At 40.9% G+C, this 26,936-nt stretch overlaps 1 protein-coding gene and 1 pseudogene across 1 annotated transcript in view; one reads left to right on the forward strand and one right to left on the reverse strand.

Annotated features, from left to right (window-relative positions):
• RPGRIP1 (RPGR interacting protein 1) overlaps positions 1–26,936 on the reverse strand; it is a 62,169-nt gene that overhangs the window by 18,615 nt on the left and 16,618 nt on the right. The window contains exons 7-19 of the mRNA XM_088840020.1: positions 26,234–26,257; positions 24,982–25,128; positions 23,831–23,904; positions 22,142–22,284; positions 20,001–20,161; positions 19,392–19,535; positions 18,816–18,933; positions 16,330–16,782; positions 16,025–16,176; positions 15,226–15,568; positions 13,833–14,014; positions 13,096–13,299; positions 12,438–12,576 (exon numbers count right to left, since the gene is read on the reverse strand). Of these exons, the coding sequence (XP_088696146.1) occupies positions 12,438–12,576; positions 13,096–13,299; positions 13,833–14,014; positions 15,226–15,568; positions 16,025–16,176; positions 16,330–16,782; positions 18,816–18,933; positions 19,392–19,535; positions 20,001–20,161; positions 22,142–22,284; positions 23,831–23,904; positions 24,982–25,128; positions 26,234–26,257 (2,284 nt within the window). The remainder of the gene's footprint in view (positions 1–12,437; positions 12,577–13,095; positions 13,300–13,832; positions 14,015–15,225; positions 15,569–16,024; positions 16,177–16,329; positions 16,783–18,815; positions 18,934–19,391; positions 19,536–20,000; positions 20,162–22,141; positions 22,285–23,830; positions 23,905–24,981; positions 25,129–26,233; positions 26,258–26,936) is intronic.
• LOC148776639 (NACHT, LRR and PYD domains-containing protein 2 pseudogene) lies at positions 172–4,213 on the forward strand (annotated as a pseudogene).

Genomic DNA, 26,936 nt, shown 5'->3' on the forward strand with positions numbered 1-26,936 from the left:
AAGAATCAAACCCTTTTTTTTAAAGTTTCACTTCTTCAGAGGATTACCAAACACACAAGGTTCACTTCTGAAAAATAGAAAAGGAAGGAAGGTAGATAGTAGGTAGAGAGAAAATTTGTCCTTTCAGGGACTGGAGAAAATTACTAAGCGAGGAAAAACAGTATAATCAGGATGCAGCAGATTGTATTTTACAAAGACTGGCATCAAACAGTGTCTCTCATCCCACATGCTCTTTCTTACAGTGTGATCTTGATACTCTTAAAACTTAAACTTAAAACTTTAAACTTAAAACTTTTTTTAAGGTAGGCATTTTTATTTACTTATTTTTAAATGTTCATTTTATATTAGATTATAGTTGACTTACAAATGCTGTGTTAGTATAAGATATACGGCAAAATGATTTAGTTGTACATATACATGTATTTATTTTTCAGATTCTTTTCCCATATAGGTTATTACAGAGTATTGAGTAGAGTTTCCCGTGCTATACAATAGGTCCTTGTTGATTATCTATTTTATATACAGCAGTGTATACATGTTAATCCCAAACTTCTAATTTATCCCTCCCCTCCAGCTTTCCCCTTTGGTAACCATAAATCTGTTTTCTAGGTCTGTGAGTCTGTTTCTGTTTTGTAAATAGATAACTTCATTTGTATAATTTTTTAGATTCCACATATAAGTGATATCATATTCTATGTCTTTCTCTGTTTGAATTGCTTCACTTAGTAGGATAATCTCTAAGTCCATCCATGTTGCTGCTAGTGCCATTATTTCACTTTTTATGGCTGAGTAATATTCCATTACCTCATCTTTTTAATCTATGTATCTATCATTGGATATTTAGATTGCTTCCATGTCTTGGCTACTGAAAATACTGCTTCAATGAACACTGGGGTGCACATACCTTTTCGAAGTATGATTTTCCCAGATATGTGCCTAGGAGTGGGATTGCAGGATCAAATGGTAGTTCTATTTTTAGTTTTTTGAGGGAACTCCATACTGTTTTCCATAATGGCTATACCAATTTACATTCCCATCAATACTGTAAGAGTATCTCCACACACCCTCCAACATTTATTATTTGTATACTTTTTAATAATGGCCATTCTGACCTGTGTGAAGTGGTACCTCATTGTAGTTTTGATTTGCATTTCTCTGATAATTAGTGATGTTGAGCATCTTTCCTTGTGCCTATTGGCCATCTGTATGTCTTCTTCGGGGCAATGTCTATTTAGGTCTTCTGCCCATTTTTTGATTGGGTGTTTGTTTTTTTTTTCTTGTTGTTGAGTTGTTGGAGCTGTTTGTATCTTTGGAAATTAAGCCCTTGTCGGTCACATTGTTTGCAAATATTTTCCTCCCATTCTCTAGTTTTCATTTTGTTTATGGTTTCCTTTGCTGTGCACAAACTTGTAAAGTTTGATTAGGCCCCATTTGTTTATTTTTGCTTTGATTCTATTGCTTTGGGAGACTGACCTAAGAAAACATTGGTACAATTCAGGTCAGAGAATGTTTTGTCTGTGATCTGCAATGTGGGAGACCTGGGTTTGATCCCTGGGTTGGGAAGATCCCCTGGAGGAGGGCATGGCAACCCACTCCAGTAATCTCGCCTGGAGAATCCCCATGGACAGAGAAGACTGGCGGACTGCAGTCGATGGGGTCTCAGGGTCGGACATGACTCTGCATCTAAGCACAGAAGTTTTACGGTGTCTTGTCTAAGTTCTCTTTTTTTCTGTATGTGGATAAGATTGTCCCAGAGCCATTTATTGGAAAGATTAGATTTCCCTACTGAATGACTTTGAAACCTTTGTGGAAAATCAACTGACAATAAAAGGATCTATTTCTGGATTAGCAATTCTGTTCCACTGATATATAAATCTATCTTTGTGCTAACACTGACAGTGCAACACTGTCTGAATTGCTGCAGCTTCATAGTAAGATTTGAAATCAAATAGTACAAAAATTTCAAATTTTTTCTTTTACTAAATTGTTTCGGGTAGATTCTTTGCTTTTCTATATAAAATTTGGGTAGAACTGCATCATTTTTATAATTTTGAGTGGTCCAATCCATAAACATGGTACATTTCTTCATTTATTTGAATCTTCCTTAACTTCTCTTAAAGACTTTTTTAGATTTCAGTATATAGGACTTACCTTTCTTCCATTAAACTTATTCCTAAACCTCTTTAAAGTTTAGATGATAGTGTGAATGTAACTGTTTTCTTCAAGATTGTTCATTTATAAAATATGGAAATACAATTAATTTTGAAATATTGATTTATATATTGCAACCTTGTTCACGTGCTCTTAGTTTCAGTTGTTTAAAAATTTTTATTGGTTTCTTATGATTTTCTAAATAGAGGATCATGTTGATCGCAAATAAAGGTAACACTACTTCTTCCTTTCCCATCTGTACGACTTCTCTTCTTCTTGCCTTATTGCAATAATTTTTTTCTTATTGCAATAATTAAAACCTCCACTACAATGTTAAACAGGAGTGCTGGATTGTCTGCACTTGTCTGAAACTGAGAGGAGGAAGAGGAAAGACCCAGCCCTGGCTTGCCAAACTACCACATTGCTGTTCTTGTGTTTTATTTGCAACCAGTTCACGCAGGTGCCTGGCAACACCTCCAAGCTCTAATGAAGGTTCTGTTTCTCCTAGTGCTGAGGTCATGTGGATGCAGACATCTATGTTTGAAGGAGAAGCCCTCAGGAGGTTTTGGTCAAAAGAGTCTGATCTTTGTCCTTTCCTGGATGGGGATACCCTTCAAAGGGGCACAGACTGTGAGGGCTGCTACTTCTTCATCCACCTCAGTAGCTGGCAGTTTCTTGTCATTATATCCAACATTTTGGAGAGCGAGGACGAGGAAGACAGGGATAGACTCAGGTAAGACACTGAGGATGTGCAGAAGCTACTTTTTGAGGAAAAAAGACTGAAGAACTCCCAACTGACCCAAGCAGCATACTTATTCAGCCTCTCTAATGAAAAGAGAGTCAGGAGACCAGAGAGAATTTTTGACTGCCAAGTGTCAATTAGAGATCAAATGGGACTTATTGAAATACAAAGCATAGTCTGAAAAGAATAAACCCTTTTCCTCAACGATGAACATAAAGGTGGTTTTGTACCATCTTTACAAATCTCAGGAAGAGCAGCTTGTGAAGGATGCAATGGTCTATGATACGGAGATGTCCCAATATTTGAAAAATAAAATGGATATCATGAACTCAAATTGTTCTGCCTCAAGCACTGTCAAAACTTTCAGAAAGGTTTGCTACAGTTACAAAAGGGGATATTTCTGGAGAATGAAAATGTATCAAAACCAGATATTGACAGTCCAAGAATGATCAATAATTGCTTCCTGTCTGGATGGATCTTTGTTCCATGTTTGGCTCAAACAAGAATCTAGTATTTCTGGACATCAGATATTTCTTAGTACTTCATTGGTGAGGATTCTTTATGAGAAATTAGGCTCTTCTACCTGTCACGTGCAGAAAGTGATTCTCAAAGTTATTTCCTCAGCTGATGCTTATTGAAACTTCTGCCTCACTTTTGGTGGCTACAAGTAGCAATGCATAAGAAGGCAACGCATCTGGCCTTCAAAGGAAATGACCAAAATTATGTTCTTTCCCCATTGTGTGAGGCCTTGAGACACCCAAAATGTAATCTGTACTGTCTCATGCTGGTATCTTGTTCTGTCACCATTCATCAGTGAGTTCATCTTCCCTCCTCCCTTTGAAACCAAGCACTCACTCGCATTCTCGAACTTCACAGAAAATGAGCTTCTGGATGAAAGTGTCAAGTTGCTATATGTAACTTTGAGAAACCTGAAGTGCTTCCTCCAGAGGCTGACACTGGAAAATTGTTACCTTAAGAAAACCTATTGCAAGGATCTCTCTTCTGCTTTGATCATCAATCAGAGGCCGACTCATTGCTCTTGGTAAGCAAGACCTCACGGATGACAGGATGAAACTTCTGTGTTCGAGGGCTTGAGTTACCCACAGTGTAAACCCTAGATCTTGAGGCTACAGTGCTGCAATATAACCAGGGATGTTTGCAATCGTTTCTCAAAGCTTCTCTAATAAAAATCAAGCCCAGAACACTTGAATCTGGGGCTGAATTACATAGGGATTACTGACTGTACTGAAGTTTCTGTGTGAATCTTTGAAAAAACCACTGTGGGAGATCAACCAAGATGGTGAAACAGAAAGACCCTGAGCTCATCTCCTCTCACAAACACACCAAAATCACAACTTTTGGCAGAACAACTATCAGGGAAAAAACCAGAACCTTCTAGAAAGAAAATTCAACTAAAGCTATACAGAAGGAACCACAACAAGATGGGTAGGGGGTGGACTTGGGATACAGTCAAGTCCCATATCCTCCGGTGTGTGACCCAGAAACGGGAATAATTACAGCTGCAGAGGCTGTCCCAGAGGACAGGGAGATCTGAGCCACACACTGGTTCCTCAGCCTGGGGGCCCTGCACTGGAAAGACGCACCCCCAGAACATCTGACTTTGAAGGCCAGACAAATTTACGATCAGGAATCCCAGGGGGCTGGGAAATAGAGACTTCAGTTTAAAGTGTGCACATAAAATCTTCCATGCTGGAGGACTCGTGGAGGAAGCAATAAACTGAGAGGAGCTTGATAGGAATCCCACCTGCTGATCTTGAAGAATCTCCTAGAGAGACTGTAGGCAAGTGCAGCTTACCTTGGGGACATGGACACTGACAGCAGCCATCTTGGGGAGCTCCTTCTACCACCCAGACACTGCTGCTGGCAAGCACCACTGTGGGATCTTCCCTCTATTTAGTAGCCTCAGGACCTAGCCCTACACTGGCCCAACGGCCTGTAGGTGCCAGTCCTGGGATGTCTCCGGCCAAGCAACTAACTGGGTGGGGAGACAGCCCCACCCATTAGCAGACAGACTGACTCAAGACTCCATGAGCCCACAGTCAACTCTGGACACGGCCCACCCCTTCAGAGAGCCTGCTCCAGCCTCCGGACCAGCCTTACCCACCAGGGGGCAGACACCATACACAAGCAAACCACAATCACGCAGTAGGCCCAACCCGGACCCGGGACTGGCTGGGCCCTGGCCATGCCCACTAGCAGGTCAACACAAGCTTTGGGACACCTGGGACCCCACACACAACTGTGTCAGAAACGGGCCCACTCCACCAGTGATCTAACACCAGCTCTGGGACACCCAAGCCCTGCAGTAAGACTCCAGGACCTGGCTCTGCCTGCCCGTAGGCCAGCACTAACCCCAGAGTCTGACTTCACCCACCAGTGAGTAAGCTATAGCCCTGGAGTCTTTTGGACCCTGATTATGCCCAGCAGTAGCCCTGAAGACCTCTGGGGTTCCACAATCAGCCACCCTGTGACTCGGTCTTGCCAACTGGTGCCAGCAGCCTCCACAAAAGGAAGAGCCGGGCAAGCAGGTGGACCAGGAGAAAAACAAGCTCACCAGATTGCCCACATAGTCAGCCCACCACAACAGAAGGGCTCATGCAGCCCTCATAGGGGGAAACCCTAGAGCGTGTCACTTGAGTGACAAGAGCAGAGTGTGCTGCTGGGATGCATACAATGTCTACTGCAAAAGGCCATTTCTCCAAGGTCAGTAAATATGGAATAGCCAATCTACAAGATACAGCAACATGGGCAAAATGAGGCAACAGCGGAACTTGTTTCAGACAAAGGAACAAGATAAACCCCAGAAGAAGTTGTTAGTGAAGTAGACATCAGTGATCTACATGAAAAGAAATTCTAGGTAGGGCTTGTAAAGATGATCAAAGAACTTGGGAGGAGGATGAATGTAGGCTGAGAATTTATGTAAAGAACCACCCCTCAGAGATGAAGACTACAATGACTGAAATGAAAAATATACTAGAAGGATAAACAGTAAACTAAATGATACCTAGGAATGGATCAGTGAGCTACAGTAGTGGAAATCACTGATACTGAACAGAAACAAGAAAAAACATGGAAAAGAAATAAGGACATTTATAGAGACCTCTGGGACAACACCGGAGAAGGCAATGGCAGCCCACTCCAGTACTCTTGCCTAGAAAATCCCACAGACGGAGGAGCCTGGTGGGCTGCAGTCCATGGGGTCGCTAAGAGTCGGACACGATTGAAGTGACTTAGCAGCAGCTGGGACAACAGCAAGCACACTAATATTTGCCTTATAGGGGTCCCAGAAGAAGAGTGGGAGACCTCGGTTCGACCCCTGGATTGGGAAGATCCCCTGGAAAAGGGACCCACTCCAATATTCTGGCCTGGAGAATTCCACGGACTGTATAGTCCATGGGATTGCAGAGTCAGACACAACTGAGGGACTTTCACTTTCAGAAGAAGAGCCTGACAAAGGGGCAGAGAACATATCTGAAATAACAACAGCTGAAAATTTCCCTAGCTTGGGAAAGCAAATAGTCACCCAATGCCAGGAAATATAAAGAGTTCTACATAGGATGAACCTAAAGAGAAACACACCAAGATAGAGAGTAATTAAAATTAGAAAAATTTAAGATAAAGAGAGAATATAAAAACAGCAAGAGAAAAGCAACAAATAACATACAAAGGAAGTTCCATAAGGCTATCAGTTGACTTTTCAACAGAAACTCTGCAGGCCAGAAGAGAGTGACATGATATATTTAACGTGACAAACAAGAAAAACATAACCAAGAATGTTTTATCCAGCAAGGTTCTCATTCAGATTTGATGGAAAGATCAAAAGCTTTATAGATAAGCAAAAGCTCAAAGAGTTCAGTGCCACCAAACCAGCTTTACAAGAAAGAGTAAAGAAATTCCTTTAAGTGAAAAAGAAAAGACCACAACTAGAAACATGAATATTATGAAAAGAAAAACTCCTCCATCAGTAAAGGAAAATATACACAGTAAAGTTAGGAAATCATCCATACACAAAACTAGTAGGAAGGTTAAAAACAGAAGTAGTAAAATCATATATACCCACAATTGGGAAAGGAATACATCAACACTATATATTGCCACCCTGCTTATTTAACTTATATTCAGAGTACATAATGCGAAAGGCCAGACTGGGTGAATCACAAGCTGGAATCAAAATTGCCACAAGAAATATCAACAACCTCAGATATACAGATGACACCACCCTAATGGCAGAAAGTTAAGAGGAACTAAAGACTCTCTTGATGAAGGTAAAAGAGGTGAGTGAAAAAGCTGGCTTAAAAATCAACATTCAAAAAATGAAGATCATGACATCTGGCCCTATCACTTCACGGCAAATAGATGTCAAAAAAATAGAAACAATGGCAGATTTTATTTTCTTGGGCTCCAAAATCATTGCAGATGGCGACTGCAGCCATTAAATTAAAAGACACTTGCTCCTTGGAAGAAAACCTATTGACAAAACTAGACAGCATATTAAAAAGCAGAGACATCACTTTGCCAACAAAGGTCTAATCAAAGCTAAGATTTTTCCAGTAGTCATGTATGGATGTGAGAGCTGGACCATAAAGAAGGCTGAGCACTGAAGAATTGGTGCTTTTGAACTGTGGTGCTGGAGAAGACTCCTGAGAGCCCCTTGCACAGCAAGGACATCAAACCAGTCAATCCTAAAGGAAATCAAGATTCATTGGAAAAGACCCCAATGCTGGGAAAGATTGAGGGCAGGAGGAAAAGACGGTGACAGAGGATGAGATGGTTGGATGGCATCACCAACTCAATGGACATGAGTTTGAGCAAACTCCAGTAGATAGTGAAGAACAGGGAAGACTGGTGTGCTGCAGTCCATGGGGTTGCAGAGAGTCAGACACAACTTAGCAACTGAACAACAAAGCAGTTAAGGTATATATAAAACAATTAGATGTAAAATATGATACCAAAAACAATAAGAGGAGGAGAGAACAAATACATTTGAAATTAAGAGATGAGCAACTTAATCACATACACACACATATTGCTATATAAAAACCTCATTGTAACCACAAATCAAAAATCTATATAGATAGAAGCACAAGAAAGAAAAAGAAATCCAAACATAACACTAAATATATTAATTCAATCACAGAAGAAGAGAACAAAAAAAAAGGAAAGAAAAAAAAAGGCTATAAAACAACCCCCAAATAATGAACAAAACAGCAATGACTACAAATCAATTACTTAAAAAGTAAATAGATTAAAGGCTCCAACCAAAAGATATACATTGGCTGAATGTACACAAAAATAAGACCCATATATATGCTGCCTACAAGAGACCCACTTCAGATCTAGAGACACACATGCAGATCGGAATGGAATGTGTCTTTCCATTTCAATGTCTTTCCATTGGAATCAAAAAAGGTAATCCATTGAAATGGAAATCAAACGAAAGCTGGAGTTGGGACTTCCCTGGTGGTCCAGTGGTTAAGACTCTGCTCCCAATGCAGAGGCCTGCGTTCAATCTATTCAAGGACCTATATCCCACATGTTGAAACAGTTCTCATGCTGCAACTAAAGATTCTGCATGCTACAAGTGAGATCCAGTGCAGCCAAATAAATAAATATTAAAACAAAGAAAAGAAAGCTGGAGTAGCAAAATAAATCACATAAATAAATCACTCACATCAGACAAAATAAATTTTAAAATAAGGACTGTTACAAAAGACAAAGATTAACTACCTAATGATTAAGTGATCGATTCAAGAAGATATAACAATTGTAATGATATGTGGCTCAGATGGTAAAGCGTCTGCCCGCAATGCGGTAGACCTGGGTTCGATCCCTGGGTTGGGAAGATCCCCTGGAGAAGGCAATGGCACCCCACTCCATTTCTCTTGCCTGGAAAATCCCATGGGCAGAGTAGCCTGGTAGGCTACAGTCCATGGGGTCGCAAAGAGTCGGACACGACTGAGAGACCTCACTTTCCTTTCACTTTATGTACCTAAATACAAATAGGAGCACCTAAATATAAAGGCAAATATTATGAGAAATATAAGAAGCGGGACTACGGATGTCATTCTTGATGTCATTGTCCTTCTTACCAACAGTGCACCCATGGCTGTTTTTCTTTTAAATGGATACTTTTGGTATTTTCTCTTTGATTTTATTTTCCACAATCTTACTCTATATGTCTAGATTTTGATTTTTTACTTATCCTGCTTGAGTTTCATTTCATTGAATATTAATACCTTTTATGAATTCTGGAAAATTCCAAGTCATCACCACTTTATTGCCTTTGTTCCCCCTTCTTTCTCTTTTCCATTTAAGTATAGCTTGCATGCGCACATGCTCAGTCACTTCAGTCATGTCTGACTCTTTGTAACCCTATGGATTGTAGCCTGCCAAGCTCTTCTTTCAGGGATTCGCCAGGCGAGAATACTGGAGTGGGTTGTTGTGCCCTCCTCCAGGGGATCTCCCCCACCCAGGGATTTAATCCGTGTCTCCTTCTTTGTAGGCGAATTCTTTACCACTGAGCTCCCAGGGAAGACCCAAGTACAGCTAAGACCTCATTTGCTCTCTCTTCTCCTCTGTAGTATTTTCCATCTTGTTGTCTCTCGCTTTTTTCTGGATAATTTCACCAATTCTCATCTAAATTCTGTCTAATCTGCTTTCAACCTGTTAAGGAGGTAGAGTAGGGAAAAGGAGTTCAAAATGGCAGTGGCCAAAAGACAAGGAAGGGAAAAGCCCGCTAAAACACAACAAAGGAAGGTCGGAGGACCCGAGTGCGGACCTCAGGTAAAACAAACAACACTCCTGGCTGGCCCAGTTTACACAGGACAGGCCCAGGGAAAAAAAGCATATAAAAAGAGGAGCCAAAGCTAGCTCTCTCTCTCTCTCTTCTGCGTGCTGGGGCGTCCTTCTCTTCGAGTCTTTGGATCGACGTGCCCTCACACCTTGAAGATGGATTTTTCTGCTATCTTCTAAATAAAATAGAGCTGTAACACTGAGCTGTAACACTGATTTGTCTAAGAGCTATAACACGGTCCATTCGAGACCTGAGAACTAAACACGGTCTGTCCAAGACCCGAGAGCTGTGACATGCTGAGGGGGCTTTAATGTCCATCACTCCAAATCTTTGTTGCGATCAGACAAAAAACGGGGAGCAAACACTCACCTGATACACCCAGCTCTTTTCCTCATAAATTTCTGTATTTAGCAGTTCTATAATTTCTATTGATTCATTTTCAAATTTGCAATATATTTTGCAAACATTTTGTAATTTGATTCAGGCAAAAAAATCCACATAAATGAATGCCAAAATTATTAGGTGAAATCTGATGAAGAATATTTACATGGACTCAAAATACCTTCTCATGATTACTTAGTAACTACCAAGGGGAAAATGATAACTTTATGATGAAAACATGTGGCAAAATGTTTTCTTAGCCAAATGATCAAAGTTAACATCACTAATAACGGCACAAACTGACATCCCGTACCTTCTAACATGACGCAGTGAAAAGGATAGAATATCACTTCTGTGGTATTCCTGTAAAAAAATTAATAACCTGAATCTAACAAAGGAACTTCAGACAAATCCAAATTAAGGCATGCTCCACAGAACAGCTCACCTAAATCCTTCAAAAACGTCAGTATCATGAAAGACAAAGGAAAGAGGTTGTTCCAGATTAAAGGAGACTAAGGAGACATCACTGAATGCAATGTAAAATCCCAGATTAAAGGGGGGCGGCCTCCGGCAGCCTGCTATAAGGAACGTTATTGAGACAGCTGACAAATGGACTGGATATTGGGTAATAACGCACCCGTGTCAAGCTTGCAAACCTGATCACTGTACTGTGGTTATATAATATCCTTTTTCTAACTAAAATATATAGCAGTAAAGGGATGTTTGCAAATTATTCTCAACTGCTCCAAGGAAAAATTGATAAAGCAAAATGTGAAGAAGGGTTAAAATTTGGTGAATCTGCATGTGAACTTTTTTGTCTTATTCACGTAGCTCTTATATTAGTTTGAAATTATTTTAAAACCGTTAAAAAGCTTAAAATATCAATTTTCACAGTCCCAGTTCCTTACTAAAATTTTAAAGTTCGGCATTCACTTTCATGAAGGTACTAAGCACGTTGTTATGCAGGTTGTATCTGATAACTCCAGTGTCTGGTGGCCTTCAGGTCAGCTCCTGACTCTCTAGCCTAAAAGTGCCCAAAGCACAGTTCTGCCTCTCAGAGGATAAAAGACTCAGAAAGTGCTGCCATCAGGGTGCAAGACCAGAGTCGGGAATTCTGCTCTGAGGAGACACTTGCCTATGCTGGACAGAAACGAGACTCAGACTGTATCTTGTTTCTCCACCCCAAAAGTCCACCAAAAGCACAGTTCCGTCTTTCCACTGCTTCCTCCAGGCCAGCAATGTCCCAGGGCTGGAGTATTAATTCCAGCTCACCTCTCTGAGCTCCAATCATCTCCCTGATCAAGACTAAATGATTCTTCCCTCCCTAATTATTGGCCCTTTAATGCTTTTAAAAAACATTAATTAAAAATATATATATATTAACTTCAACTTTTTATGCGTTTAAAAAATTTATTTATATTTATTATTTTTGGCGGTTGCTGGATCTTCGTTGCTGCACATGGGCTTTCTCTAGCTGTGGTGAGTGGGGGCTGTTCTCTAGTTGTGAGAGCATGGGCTTCTCAGTGCGGTGGCTTGTCTTGTTGCAGAGCAAGGGCTCTAGGACACTTGGGCTTCAGTAGTTGTGCTGCATGGGCTTAGTTGCCCCTTAGCATGTGGAATCTTCCTGAAACAGGGATCGAACCCATGTCCCTTGCACTGGCAGGCAGATTCCTAATCACTGGACCAACAGGGAAGTCCAGAAAACTATATTAACTTTGACTTTTTAGGTGTCATCAATGGGAAAGTTGGTCTGAATTACCTAGTTTGCATAATTATAACCTGAAATCATAACCTTCTTTTCTGTGTAACCCAAAAGTCTTGCTTTATTTTAAAAGAAATTTGGATTTAAATCACAAATGAACGGATCACCCTTCTCCTATTTCTCTGTAACCATAATTTACAAAACTTGAGTGAATTAACATTTCATACTTGCTAGTTAGCTAAACTGGCTTGTTGTTGTTGTCTAAGTTATATCCAACTCTTTTGTGACCCCACGGACTGTAGTCCATGGGATTTCCCACACAGGCAAACTGGAGTGGGTTACCATTTCCTTCTCCAGGGAGTGAACCCACAGCTCCTACTTGGCAGGTGGATTCTTTGTCACTGAGCCACCTGGGAAGCCAGTTATACTGGCTAGCTAGTTTTAAATACATAGACAGCTACTTTCTTTGAGAATGACAGCTTGGTTGGCCTAACCAGCACACTTATAACATAAAACTGAGCCTAGGGTCTCCAGTACAATTGATCATGAAAAGTTTAGCAATGAAGATGAAAGAAGAAAGTAAATAACCAGCTTTATAAAATAATCCAGTGATTACAAAGGAAAGTCATATTTTAAAAAGACAATACCATTCACAGGATGTGGGGTTTCCTTTAGTATCTGTGCTGAATAGGATGATTTCATTTCCTCTTCCTTTTGCTGATTTTTTAAAACATGATCTGTGGAGATCTTAAGCCCTGAGAATTTCCATTCGACGTACTTCACCTGCTTCAGATACAATTATAATTGTAAATAAGTGTACTATATAATTATAATAATTTAATATGTTTAATATTGCGTAATTATAATTAACATACAATATAAATATATATAGTCATATAATATATATTTATAACCTCATATATGTACGTTTATATATATTTCAGACCACATAGTAACTTTAATTCAGTTTCCTATGAAGAAGAGGTAGAATCAAACACATATATATTCAATAAATACTTGTTTTAAAATTTATTTTGATTACAGTTGAAGTGACCTAGTTAGGACTGTGGTACTATATCTCTAAGCATAAATTACAGACTGTATAATCTGTTAAATTAGATTGAAAAGAACTGAACACTCCAGAGGTTTATTAAACTATTTATGTTTGTGGAAATACATGCTCACCACAAAAAGCCGTGATTATCACTTATCTTGTGTGCCTGCTTCTGCTTCTACCTCCGAGAATAATATACCTGGGGACACTACGACCCACACTTTTGTTCTTCGGGGTTTCTAAGGCCTTACCTGTAGTGTATTTCCATTTAAGAGGTTATGACTAAGATACTCCATTCTGTTCTTTCCTTGGATGCCTGTTTTTCTGCCATGTTTTCTTCTTGAGTAGCCGGCAACCTGGTGTTCCCTTTCCTTTCTTTCTCCCACCTGAGGAGGTTTTCTTTTAGCTTGATATTGGCCAGCTTCACTGGGAATATCAATAGACATCATCTGGTCCTAAACAGAAGGATCAGAAACAGATTTACAAGATGAGTTTAACAGCCATGATAACCAAGAAAGAGATTTGTGAGCCAGCATTAGACTTCATTTATCTCTTGCCGTGGAGTGGAGATATGCCATTTCTTCCCTCCCTGCAATAAAACCCAGGACTTTGTTCCATTCACACCCTTATGGCACTGTGAATGCTGCCGATTAAATCTGCAGAGCCTGACATTCACGGGCTTCCTAGGTGGTGCTAGTGTTAAAGAACCAGCCTGCCAACGCAGGAGCCATAAGAACCGCCGGTTCAATCCCTGCGTCAGAAGATTCCCTGGAGGAGGGCACAGCAACCCACTTCAGTTTGCTTGCCTGGAGAATCCCACGGTCAAAGGAGCCTGGAGGGCTACAGTCCAAAGGTTGCAGAGTCAGATACAACTGAAGCGACTTAGCATGCACGCATGGCATTCACAGAAGGAATTTCTTTTACCCCAGTTTTAATACTGTCTTCCTCAAATCAAATCTTCCCCACAGGATTGGGGGAGATCTGCTACCTGGGGAGGAAAGGAAGCTTCTTTCTCTTCTATTGACGTCTCTAAACCATCCCTGGTGTCCTCCTCACTCTGAGCTTCTGGCTTTGGGAAGCTCTCCGGGGGTAGGTAGCAGGACGCCCAATCCAGTTGCACCTGAACAGATCCATTGGGTTCCCCCACAGGGTCAGTGAGGTTAAAATCACCTGAGAGACACACAGACATTAATAAAATCTGATCACATGAAAGTAGGCACGTGAGTGTTTATCACAACCTTACCCATAAACTTCCCCAGTTTAAATTTCACGTTTTGTTTGTAATTAACATCAATCAAATAACCATGATGACAATACATTCAGAAGCAACATAAAATATCAGTGAATATCCATAATCACTCAGAATATTTACTTCTGCTACTCAAAATATTTATTGGGGAAGATGGGTAACTCCAGGTTCAGGAAGGGATAGTCAAAGATGCATGGAGAGATATAGCTTGCTTATCGTCAGTCACCGTCAGTAAACAAGAGCACATTCTACTATCACCAAACAGTTTCTACACCTGAGGCATACTAAGAAAACTATTATCTACACCCGTGGCCCCTATTTCTGAAATAACAAAAACCAAGAAGACTTAAGCAAAATGGCTTTTTTCTGAATGTCAGACTTCTGCTTTATAACACTGATTAACAGATGGCTCACATTGCCTCTCTTTGGCAAAGGATGAGTTGTGAGCAGAAGAGTCAGCTTTTTTTAAGCACTCGTGATATTGGGAGAAGGGAGGCCTCACATACTTCCTGGAACAAAGCTTTTTTAATATGGTCAATACTGGCCGTAACCATCCACACTTCCTAATGAGAAGACAGACTGCAATCAGAGAGTTGACCCTTCTTGTACAACCTGTACAACCCTGGGTATGAATGTAGGATAAGGTAGCATGAAGTTCAGCTTCATATTGGGGTTGGGGGGGAAACCAGGAAATTTGTCCTGGTGTGGCATGGAAGACTCATTTGGATTTAATGTTTAAAGGAAGCAAGAGAATTACGGTGAAATGTTACAGACACAACTTAAAATCTGATATCTAGCCATGTGCCAAGAAATAACAGACCTTAAGTAAAAACAAATACTGGAAAGCACTACAGAGACGGAAAATGTTGGTTCAGACACAGAGGTACGGACTGCAGAGTGGTGGGTCTACCCACTAGGGAATTTCCTTCTGTTGCTCAAGAGCAGCAGCAGAAGCCAGTGTTTCCATGTGATCAGTGAGGCTCTAAGCCTTCTACTCTGCTGCTCTTCACAGTATTCTCAAATCCTTTCAGCGAGTTTTAAGAGAGACTATTCCAAGCAAGAAAAGTAGAATTAGGACAGGGAGACAACACTGGGCAGAGAGCATAAAGATGTAATAATCTTGAACTCCCACCTTGAATGGATTTGTTTTGTGCAAGAGGAAGCAAGGGCACTTGGACTCGGCCAAGGTATGAGCCAGGCTCTGAGTCTTCGTCATCAAAAACGTACACAGAGAGGGCCTCCCGCCTCAGATACTGATCCAGGTCAGAAGTCACAAGCACTGGGAATCGAGCCAGGTCTCTGAAGTAGGGATTGTTACTGGCCGGAATGATGGTGGTGTCATGGTCAGAAAAGGTAAAGAAGCGATACATGACGTAAGGACTGGGTTGGGCTCCCAGCGATCGGCTCCGGAGGCCACGGCATCGAATGATTTCCACCCGCAGCTCATTCTGATTCTTCCAGGTCCCCGATCTGGACTGAAAAGATGTTGGTCTTGGATTGAGGAAAAGGGCAGGCTGAGAGATTCATTGCAGGTGAAGCCTAGAACTCTTGATGAGGAAAAGCTATGACCTAGAGAACTGCTGGATCCTGATTGGGAAACAGAGATGCCTAATCAATGACTTTCACCTGCCTTCAAACTGGCTCTGGCAGATAACCCTCTCGGGGAGATGCTGGCACTCAGGCCTCATCTTAAACAGGGGAACAGAGAAGCCATTTTGTTTATAGAAAGGAGATGTAGCTAGCTCCAAGGGTATGATTTCATTTCAAACTCAAGCTTGACCAAGGGAAGGATCTAGACTAGTTGTGGTGTGACAGTTTTTGTCTTTTATTCACACGCAACAAGTACTTATCAAGAGTGGAAGACTGAGCTGTTCCCAAGAGCTGTTTGACTGAGTGTCCTCTGAGATGCATAGGTTCATCCTTTTTCTCACCTCATCCTTCTGGGACTCCCAGGCTCCAAGTACATTGGCTGCCAAGTATGCCTGGGCTTTCTTTCGCTTATTGTATGCTTGTAGACTGGATCTTATAGGGAAGCGCAGCCTCATCCAGTACTCTAGCACCCCAAAGACTTCTCCACCAGTTCCTGGGTAGCAGAAAGTATGAGAGGCAGAGAGGATACAGACGGTGTGGCAAGGATCAAGGATAAAGGGAGAGGAAAATGGGAAACCAGATCAACTATACACTTTGGGAAATGCCACATTAATCCTGTGAACTGTGGGAGGTTGACAGCACTTACCAGTAAGTGTGGCAGAGCCGTGCACTCTCTCTACAGTCTCCAGAACCCTGTCAAAGCAAATCCATCCAGCTGCAAGGGTGTGGTGCTCACTGGCTATTGCCTGGTGTAGATCAAGCTGGGCTGAAGCCCCCTGAAGGTAGTGCAAGAAGAGGGAGTCTGTCTCCACCACGTACTGGGAGGTGAAGTCATAGAGGGGCTGTGGCCCCACAACTAGTGGGGTACAGTGGGTTTCAAAGTCATAGAAGGAATAGGTGCAGAAAGTGGTAGGTTGAGTGTCTCCAGCCTGAGCCAGGGCAGCAGAGGTCAGAAACGCCTGATGGATGTGCAGTTCAAAAAGGTTCTCAGTCTGATGCCATGGAGAAATGTCCACTTTATCCTCGTCTTCATGGGCTGGCAGTGGTTTCAGACATAATGGCAATTGTCGGGTGCCATAAGCCACGTCTTTAAGCTGTTCTAGAGGGGAAAGAAAACTGCCTATCTGTTAAAGGGTAGGAAGTTTCTTCCTTAAGGTAAAGGAAGGTAGAAAGAGAATAAAAACCATGGTGGAAGTCCAGGTTGTGACTATTTCAGGAAACCATGTGATTTTAAAAGAAAAGCAACAGAATGACAACCGGGTGCTTTGGATTCTGATGGCCAAATAATCCAATGCCTATTTTAAGTAAATTGGAAAGTAAATGCTAACCTCAGGAGGTTACACTGCTAACACTGGGGGCACAATTTCATCCATAGATGACATTGTTTTGGCTTACAGCAGGATCCTATGAATTAATTGATAATTTCATTACAGAAGCACGAGAAACACAAAATGCAGATGTTTCCAAAAGATTGGGATATTGGCCCTGGAGAGAATAGCAAGTTACAGTCAGTGTCTATTACATTACACTGGGCTCCATTACGATATGATTCCTTTTTTCCAGTCAGATCAATCACAAGACTCTTCATTCTGTTAAGAATTTGATTTCATTGTAAGAAGGCCAAAAAATCCACTTTAAATCAAAGAGTAATAGAGTAAAAATCAGGGAGGCACTTACTAGAAAGAGGTTTAAAATATTGGCAATGGGATATAAATAAAGATATGCAAGACAGTCCACTAAATCTGTGCGTTACCTCCCATATCCAACCAACCTGAGATGATATACAGTCTGCTTCAAATTGGAGTATCTGAGTTGTCACAGTGTGTTGATGATAAAGGTCCTATTTTTGAGAGTTAAAGTAGTAGAAGAAAGATATTTTGGGTACTTCAGAACGTCTTCCTGCCCAGAATAAGTGGAATACAGGCACTGGTAAGCAGTTTCTTAATTGATAAGGTTAATATAACTAAATAAACCATTAAAAATTTGCATTATATGATACAAAGTTAATAATTCTAGCATATCAAGAGCTTCTAAAAATTAATAATACACTATTAAGAAAAGGGTTAAGGGCAGCAACAGGCAAGTCTCAAAAGAAGTAATACAAATAACTGGTAAACAAATGAAAAACTCTTTAGCCTTATCAGTAATGAAGGAACTATAAGTTAAAGCAAATGAATCTTCAGAAGTAGGTAAGGGTATTACACGGCACTATCCTGGGAGAAAGACCCTGAGTCTGAAAGACAGGAGAATGTCAGTCCACAGGATTTCCTCTGTTACTCGGCAGAGACCTTTTACAGACTTACCCTGCTGAGCGTGAACCATGCCGAATGACCCACCTCCTCCCTTTGCTCTGGTTCACGCTCACTCAGAACCCTTATTGATTCTGCTTTCCCAGAAAAAGGTTGCCCTGAGCTATTCTCAAGGCAGCAGTGAAAAAGCCACTGTCCTAGAATAATAAATTAACATTCTGCTGTAAATCTCAGTCTCTAGGACATTTGGTTAATATGAGTCGGGTATCTCACCACTGAGTGTAATAACAAAGCCAATTTTCTCAACGTGTAAGGCTGGAGACCAGATCCTGGTCGCCAGTAAACTGAACTAAACATAGAAAGCATCACATTATAAAATTTGCATACGTGTCCAGCCACCTACACTGCTTTGTAGACATCCACAGATTGCAACAAATAATTCAAGAACTTTCAGAGAGAAATCATAGAAAAAGATGATGAGAGAGGAGTGATGAAGCTCTATTATCTCACAAACACTGTGATCTAGGCCTGGCTTCAAGAAGCAATCTTGAGAGAAGGCCCTCACTCACCTTAGGACCAACAGGGATACACTGATTTTCAGAGTAGATTCAGCAATTTCTGGGCCCTGTCGAAAATCTCCAGAGAAATCAGAGAAAATACCCTGATATGATGCAGGAAAAGAAGCTGCTGGCCATGTATTAAAATAACAAAGATGACAGGATAAAGAACAGGAGGGGTAAGTCATATACCGAGACACAGAGGGGGCCCTCTTGACAGGTGCAGAGGGCAGCAAAGGCATTCAGCCGTGTGACAGACCCTAAGATGAAATGAACAAACTACTAAGACTTGCCGGATACTGGAAGGCCATGGCTTCTTAAAATACCTTCCAGCTGATTGATACGCTTGTTCTTGAGGTCTAGGAGTTGATTCAGCCTCTCCAGTTTTTCTTCGTGATCTTTATTTTCATTATCGACTTTCGTCATCATCGCTTCCAGTTCCTCCTGAAATGAAACAATGTCTGAACTTTGCCGTCTCAGTGGCCCAGAACCGAAGGGCCCAGATGGAAAGGTGGCACTTGGTGGGTAAAGGAGACTCCACTACCTCCTTAGCAGGGCAGATTCATCCCCTAGAAAAAGGCTTGGGTTCCTTACAGACCCCTCCAGGACCAGTTGTGCTGTTAGTGCCAAGGGGTAGTATTTTTCCTGGGACTGGCAAAATTTGAACCCAGAAGCTTCCCACTTGCCATTTTCATTAGCTGGCCCCTTTGGCTTCAATTGCCAAGGTGCCATGGGCACGTGCAGGCCCTCAAGTGCAAAAGACAGCACATTTGTGTTTGCACAGGACAGCATATCACCTTGCACCAGCCCTGGAAACATGGGTCTTGCTTCCCTCCCAGTTTTGTATGCAGTTCCTGTGTGCCCATTTATCTATCCCCTTCCTGTACCATCTTTCCTTGCACCTGATAACACACGTTGATTTTGCGCTGCAGAATAAGCATGTCTCTGGTCTTTTCTAGTTCCAATGTGGTCTCTGCATGCAATACTTGCAACTCACTTAACATCTGGGACAGTTTTTTTTCTTCCTGGTTTTTTGGTTCACAGGGCTACAGAGGAAAAAGCATTGGTAAAACAGAGTATAAATATGGTGGTATAGTAATAACTATTGTCTAAAGTAGCTGCTGGTAATCATAAAGTACCAGCAGCAGAATCTATTTCACAATGTAGAGGAGAACCTGTGTTACTTCACAAGGCTCTCTGCCCTAGGAACTCATGTTCAACAGAAGCAGTGAATAAGTTATACAATCTCCAATGGATGTTTGCTCTTTAGCAGATCATTGCAAGTCCTCATCTGGAAAAGATTCTAAAGTTTATGAGCTGTACAGTGTGAGAAAAGTCTGTGCAGTTCATGAGGCTGTCTCTACTCTCAACCTTCTCATACCCTTCTAAACAGTGTCCTCAATCAGGACAAAATGTTATTCGGTGAGTTTTCTAGCCCCTTCATCTTTTTAGCAGATATTTGCCAGGGATCCCTCTGTAGAGAAGACTTGCTTGATTAAAAATGCTCTTACCTCTATCTGAATGGTCTCTTGAAATGGATCTGGGTGAGTGGCTGGTGCAGATTGCCTGTCAGGAGATTGGGAAAATGTGCTTATATTTTGGAGATCCTCTACTTCCTGTTTATGCTTCTGAAGCAAGTTGGTGACCTCAAGCTCCAGATCTTTGTTTTGAGCTAAGGAAAAAAAAATACAGAAAGCTGAAACTCTGTGTTACCAACAACCACGCTAAAGTTGGCCCAAATGTGAATTACACTTTCCCACTGATTTTTAATTCATTTTATAAACTTGCCCTTAGAGAAGTAATTTTCTCTGATTTCTACAAAGGGATTCTAGCTTATTGACCCTGAGTTGACACCTGGACTCCAAAAACAACAAAAAATATCAGCAGAATACGGAAGGGAGTACTACCACCACCACAGCAAAAATCAGAGCCACTTGACTGACTAGGTAGTCCAGAATTTTTGACAGTATCTCCTCAATGCTTCCCCAACTCGGTCTGACTTCTATGCTGTTGGCTCCCTGTGACACCCACCTCCGCACCCACTCTGGGCATTTGGACATGTCTATGTGTGTTTCTGGGAGAAATATCAATAACCTCAGATATGCAGATGACACCACCCTTATGGCAGAAAGTGAAGAGGAACTAAAAAGCCTCTTGATGAAAGTGAAAGAGGAGAGTGAAAAGGTTGGCTTGAAGCTCAACATTCAGAAAACAAAGATCATGGCATCTGGTCCCATCACTTCATGGGAAATAGATGGAAAAACAGTGGAAACAGTGTCAGACTTTATTTTTTTGGGCTCCAAAATCACTGCAGATGCTGATTGTAGCCATGAAATTAAAAGACGCTTGCTCCTTGGAAGGAAAGTTATGACCAACCTAGATAGTATATTAAAAAGCAGAGACATTACTTTGCCAACCAAGGTCCGTCTAGTCAAGGCAATGGTTTTTCCCGTGGTCATGTATGGATGTGAGAGTTGGACTGTGAAGAAGGCTGATCGCCGAAGAATCGATGCTTTTGAACTGTGGTGTTGGAGAAGACTCTTGAGAGCCCCTTGGACTGCAAGGAGATCCAACCAGTCCATTCTAAAGGAGATCAGTCCTGGGTGTTCATTGGAGGGACTGATGCTAAAGCTGAAACTGCAATACTTTGGCCACCTCATGCGACGAGTTGACTCACTGGAAAAGACTCTGATGCTGGGAAAGGTTGGGGGCAGGAGGAGAAGGGGACGACGGAGAATGAGATGGCTGGATGGCATCACCGACTCTGTGGACATGAATTTGAGTGTACTCTGGGAGTTGGTGATGGACAGGGAGGCCTGGCGTGCTGTGGTTCATGGGGTCGCGGAGAGTCGGACACGACTGAGCGACTGAACTGAACTGAACTGAACTGATGTGTGTTTCAGGGAAGGGAGGTGATCACCATTTAAACTGATCATTTCACTATCAGGCATTAGAGAGGAGGTTAGATTAGATTACCCACAAGACCTCACTCATACTTCATACATACTACAAGGCTTCTTAGCATGTACTTCTAAGCTTTATTCTTTTATGGTTCCTGCCTCTATTTTTCTTGATGTCATATTTCTTTTCCTCCACTCTGTCATGTGAATATACTAGAATATGATGAAATATGAATTTGATAAGACTAAATATCAAGGTCCAGGCCAGCAAAAAGAGAGGAGACAAAGGTCTCTTTGACAGTACTTAAAAATATTCAGAATAACTACTGTGATCCAGGAATTAAGACAGGGGGAAATGCAAGTGGTAATGAAGATCAATAATCCGCTTCTCAATCTCAGGTATCAGATGCTAAAAAAGAAAACAAAATACTTTCCAACCATCCAAAAGTGACAGATGAGAAGGCAGAAAAATTCATTTTCAATACTTTCAATAAATAGTTAAAAACATTACAAATTAAGAAGTGGCATTCTCTCACACAGAAAGTCATCATGTAGGGGAAAGTATACATGTGAGGTAGGTGTCATGCTTTCTTGATTGTGAATCTGATCTGACTGCCAATGTTCTTAGTCTAGTTATAAAGTATCCCGCCCCACACACAAATAAGATCAAGAGATGGGGTTGGAGAAATGCTGGCCCAAGCTCCTTCCTCCCCTACCAGATGTAGAGGATGCCTCATTTGAGGGAGACCTACCTTTCTCTTGTGAGAGCTGAAGTAAGATTTCTCTCTTCTCCTTCATCTCAACATCCAGTTGATTCTGCAACTGAGAGACTTTCTGCTGTAGCTCTTCTCCCAGCTCCCGGCTCCACTGAGGCTGATTGCTGCTATCCAGCATGCTGAAAATGGGCAGCAAGCAAGGAGGGAGAGGAGAGTTGTCAGATGGACTCTCAAAGTTGGGTGATAGGACGTCTTTATTACACAGTTTCAGCATCTCCTGGGCCTAGTTCATCATTCATTTCCCTGCATGTTTTTTTCTGCTCCTGCTTTCTCTGTAACTGTCATTTACCAACTGCCTTGGAACTTTTAGGTCCTACTGAGCTGCTCAGTAGCACTTCTGTTTAAGTCTCAAATAACCCCCCTGAGCAAACAACCCAAGTCTTATCTACTTCCCAGGGAACTTCTCCAGCATGAAGGCTTGCTTTAGGCAGGGAACTGTGTACCAAGACATTCTCAGGCCTGTTAGATTAGAAATAAGGAAGAGAATATTTCCTTTTTCCCTTACTCCTCTGTCTACCTTCACCAGTGGCTAGTTTAGAGTACGCTCACCTTTGAATTAGACTGTAAATTACTACTGTAGGGCAGGAACTAAACTCTCAGTGACTGCATCCTGAACAGCACTATATCTAGATGACAGGGCAGACTCATCTTCAGTGTAAAACACACAGTTCCTGATTATTTAGACAGTGAAGTTGACACTGGTAATCAAGAAATTATTGCTACTTATGTCTTTTTCCTGTTTATCATTTTAATAAATGCGGTCTAAAAACAACTTGTTTAAGCTAGTACTGAGATTTCTTGGCCCTTTCTGCCCATACATTACATGATGATCTGAGAAGATAATGTTATGAATAATGAAGGGAAGAGGCCAACAGTAATGTTTGTCACAGGGAGTCTTCAAAGTGGGTAAGGCTGACGCTATCTTATTTCACTGAATTGAAGAGTGTCAGTTCTTCCCAGGATGCTCCCATGCAACCTCTCCAATCTATACCCTGCTGTCCTTAGGTTAGAAGGAACGTTTAATTTTTTAAAACTTATAGTATTTTTAATTTCAAAATAAATGAATATATATTTGTTGTGAAAAATTAAAATGATTCAGAGATATATATAGAATAAAAGCCCTATTTCAGTCCTTTCATCTCATTGAAAGTTTGTGGATCCACACACATGACATAGTTTAAGTCACAACACGTTATTTTGCAATTTGTATTTTAACAGTATATCTTAGGCATATAGGTCTAATAACTTTATGCTATTTCAGTGTGGGGGTGCAACATGATTTATGTAGTCATTCCCTCTCAGAGGAAATTTTGACTGTTTCCTTTTTTTTTTACTTTTACAGATTAAAATAACAATGCAGGAATATTTAACATTCTTACTACAGAGGTATCTTTGCACATACACAAGAGGATTTCTTTAGTTTTTGTTTCCAAAAAAATGGGTTATCTGGCACAAAAGAGATGTACCTTTAACGTTTTGATAGATAAAGGTCAAATTCTCTTCCTAAAAGAGTCTGTCAGTTTATATTCTCACTGTGTTGAGTACCAGTTTCCCTGTGTCCTTATTGAGACTAGGAATTATTTTTATTGTTTAAATTCAGATTGCACTTTTCTATAACTGTCTTTTATAACAAACAATGTTCTGAGATCTAAATTTGGTACTTACTTTTCTAAGAGTTTGTCATAATTGTCATTCAGCAATTTTCGTTCTTTTTCCAAATCTTCAACTCTCTCCTGAAACTAAGAATGATAATAGAATGCTTGAGATAAAATTTTAAAATCCATTGCCTTGCTCAAGTTCTCCCTTTTCTGTTGTGGGGTGGGACTCGTGTGGGAGATTTTCAATGTTCATCTCCATGTCTGTGAAGATCCATTCAACTAGAAAGACCTGAAGCAATTTAAGGTGGGATAGAAATTATTATTGGAATTAATGAGGATTCCCCAAATTAAATTTTTTTATTGTTAATATAAACATTTCTTTTGCATTTTATACAGAACCTGAGCCTGCATCATGACTTGACAGTTACCCAGGGGTTTACAAGACAGTATTATCCAGCTCAACAGTGGTTCTGAGGATTAGGGATCCATGTAAACACAGGCAGGAGTTGCAAGCAAGGAAGTGGGGCACAGCAGGAGTGTATTTTTAATCCTTTCTTAAAGATAAAAGGCAGTAGAGTATTCTGAGTCATTGGAAACCTGTGCATATGGGGCTTCTAAAACAAGCACGGTCCTGTGAGCTCTTGGGGAAGGGCAGGATAAGAACTCTGATAAATAAAGAGATATTTGCTTGTGGCAGGGAATGAGGAGGGAGGCCTCCTATTGAATTAAATTTTCATGATATCTGGGTTTCTACTGTTAGGGAAACAGCAGAACATTGTAACAGAGGAAAGACTCTGGAGAACGGTTGTTTAGTCGCTAAGCTGTGTTCGTCTCTTTCGTGACTGCACAGACTGTAGCCTACCAGGCTTCTCTGTCCGTAAGATTTCCCAGGCAGAAAAACAGGAGTGGGTTGCCGTTTCCTTCTCCAGAGGATCTTTCCAACCCACGGATCAAATCTGTGTCTCCTGCACTGGCAGGTGTTTTCTTTACCACTAAGCCACCAGGGAAGCCAGATGTAAACATAAATCCCAGTTTTTTCTAGTTTTACACCATTACAATACTGTAAACTTGAGCAAATTATTCAATCACTTGGAACCTCATTTTTCTCATTTGAAAAAAAATAAAAATACCCATATTTTTGCTCAGATACATTTTTAACATCTTTGAAATTGGGATATAACATACAATTGATGGTATCTTTCAATTATTGTTATTTACCTCCTTCAGGGTTATCTGCAGGATGGACACATCTTCCATTTGGCTCTTCAAGCTCACAGCCTTCTTGCTCTCCTCTTTGAGCTCTGCCCTGAGCTCATTCACTTGGGTGAGGAGGGCATCGTGGGCTGCGCCCAGGATTCCCTGATTCTGGGGCAAAAGGAAAGTTCTCTGGGATTGTTTATAGCCCTCAGCAGGAGGGTCTCAAGAAACCAACAACCCCAGCATCAGCATTCCCTAATGGATGTCTCAAAGAAGGGCTTTGATTTAAAGCATGGTGCCTTTGTACTGTAAAATAACTTTTTTCACCCTAGCATTTCTCAGAAAGTATCATTTCCCTGTTGGTGAGGATTTTCCACTCTGGGAAACTAATTCATCACTGGAGCTTTGATTTTCCTGAAGTTCCAACTCAACCCTAATTCTAAGTAAAGTGCCACCTTTCTCAATTGCCTTTATCTTCTAAGATACTTAAATACTTTTTATGATGACATATTTCCCTTTGTGCACCTAGCAAAGTGACATGTTAACTCTAGAAGTTAAATGCATTTTTCTGATGGATCCTTCTGAAAGGAACAGCTGTGGTTGATCATGCAAGGAACTCAACCTTAGTGACTCTTAATCATGGACATTTACCTAGCTTCACCTGCACCCCGCTCACAGAGGTACAAATATTTAATAACACCAGAGAAGGTTTGCAACAATTTTGCTGCTGCTGCTGCTAAGTCACTTCAGTCGTATCCGACTCTGTGTGACCCCACAGACAGAAGCCCACCAGGCTCCCCCGTCCCTGGGATTCTCCAGGCAAGAACACTGGAGTGGGTTGCCATTTCCTTCTCCAATGTGTGAAAGTGAAAAGTGAAAGTGAAGTCGCTCAGTCATGTCTGACTCGTAGCGACCCCATGGACTGCAGACTACCAGGCTCCTCCGTCCATGGGATTTTCTAGGCAAGAGTACTGGAGTGGCTTGCCATTGCCTTCTCCTCACCAACTCACGCTGCTAAAATTTTCTGTAGCAATAGGCTGAAAAATACTGTTTCAAATATTTCTTAACTCAGACCTTATATTTTAATTTTTGTGAAAACAATGCAATCTGTATCTTCTGATAATAGTGACAGTATCATTTGTCTTAATAAAAATTACATGTTTGATTTAGTTGGCTAAATTCTGGTGTTATGTTACTTGAAGATGAAGATTCATTTGAGTTTCATTCCTCTGATTATCAAGAAACTGAGATTTAAGGAATCTTTATTAAGTACCTTATGGAGCAGAGTTTCATATGCCTGAAAGAAAGAAATAGATGTTATTCTATTGATATACCAAGTTGATATTTATTTACATGTTTATCTCTGTAATACAAATGTTGAAAAATTTATTTAAAAAGATGTTATGAACATTTCCCATAAATCAATCTGTGTGCCTGTTTACTAACTGTTGCTCCTTTTCCCTGATCTAGCTTGCCAGGTAGTCTGTGAATATAACAGATCATGCCGTTTCTTTACAAGGGTCAGTTATGCAAATTTGCATTGCACCTGGTAGATTTTCCAAGAAAAAGTATTTTTATTTTCAAACTAGGTGCTATCTCTTTACTCATCATGCTTCAGAAAGGTCTCTTTACTGTTTTGGAAACAGAAGTAACGACAATAACCAAACTCACAGCAAGAGCTACTATTATTGGCTGAGTAATTACTCTGTGTTACATGTTACCGTGCGTTTCATTATCTCTTATATTATGATCATCATAATTCATTCACATATATTATGTCATTTAATATTGACAGCAAATCTGAGAGGTACTGTTATCTAAACTTTAAAAATGAGAAACTCAAAGTTCAGAGAGCTAAGTCACTTGCCCAGAATCACACAGCTTTCAAGAGACTGAGGGAGAGCTATACCTCAGCCTGACTCCAGAGTCTGCACTACTGACCTCAAGTCACTGACAGAGATTAAGAGGATGAAAAC

Source organism: Moschus berezovskii, chromosome 9, assembly GCF_049115385.1.
Source record: "Moschus berezovskii isolate FMDL1 chromosome 9, NW_MosBer_1.0, whole genome shotgun sequence".
NCBI lineage: Eukaryota > Metazoa > Chordata > Mammalia > Artiodactyla > Moschidae > Moschus > Moschus berezovskii.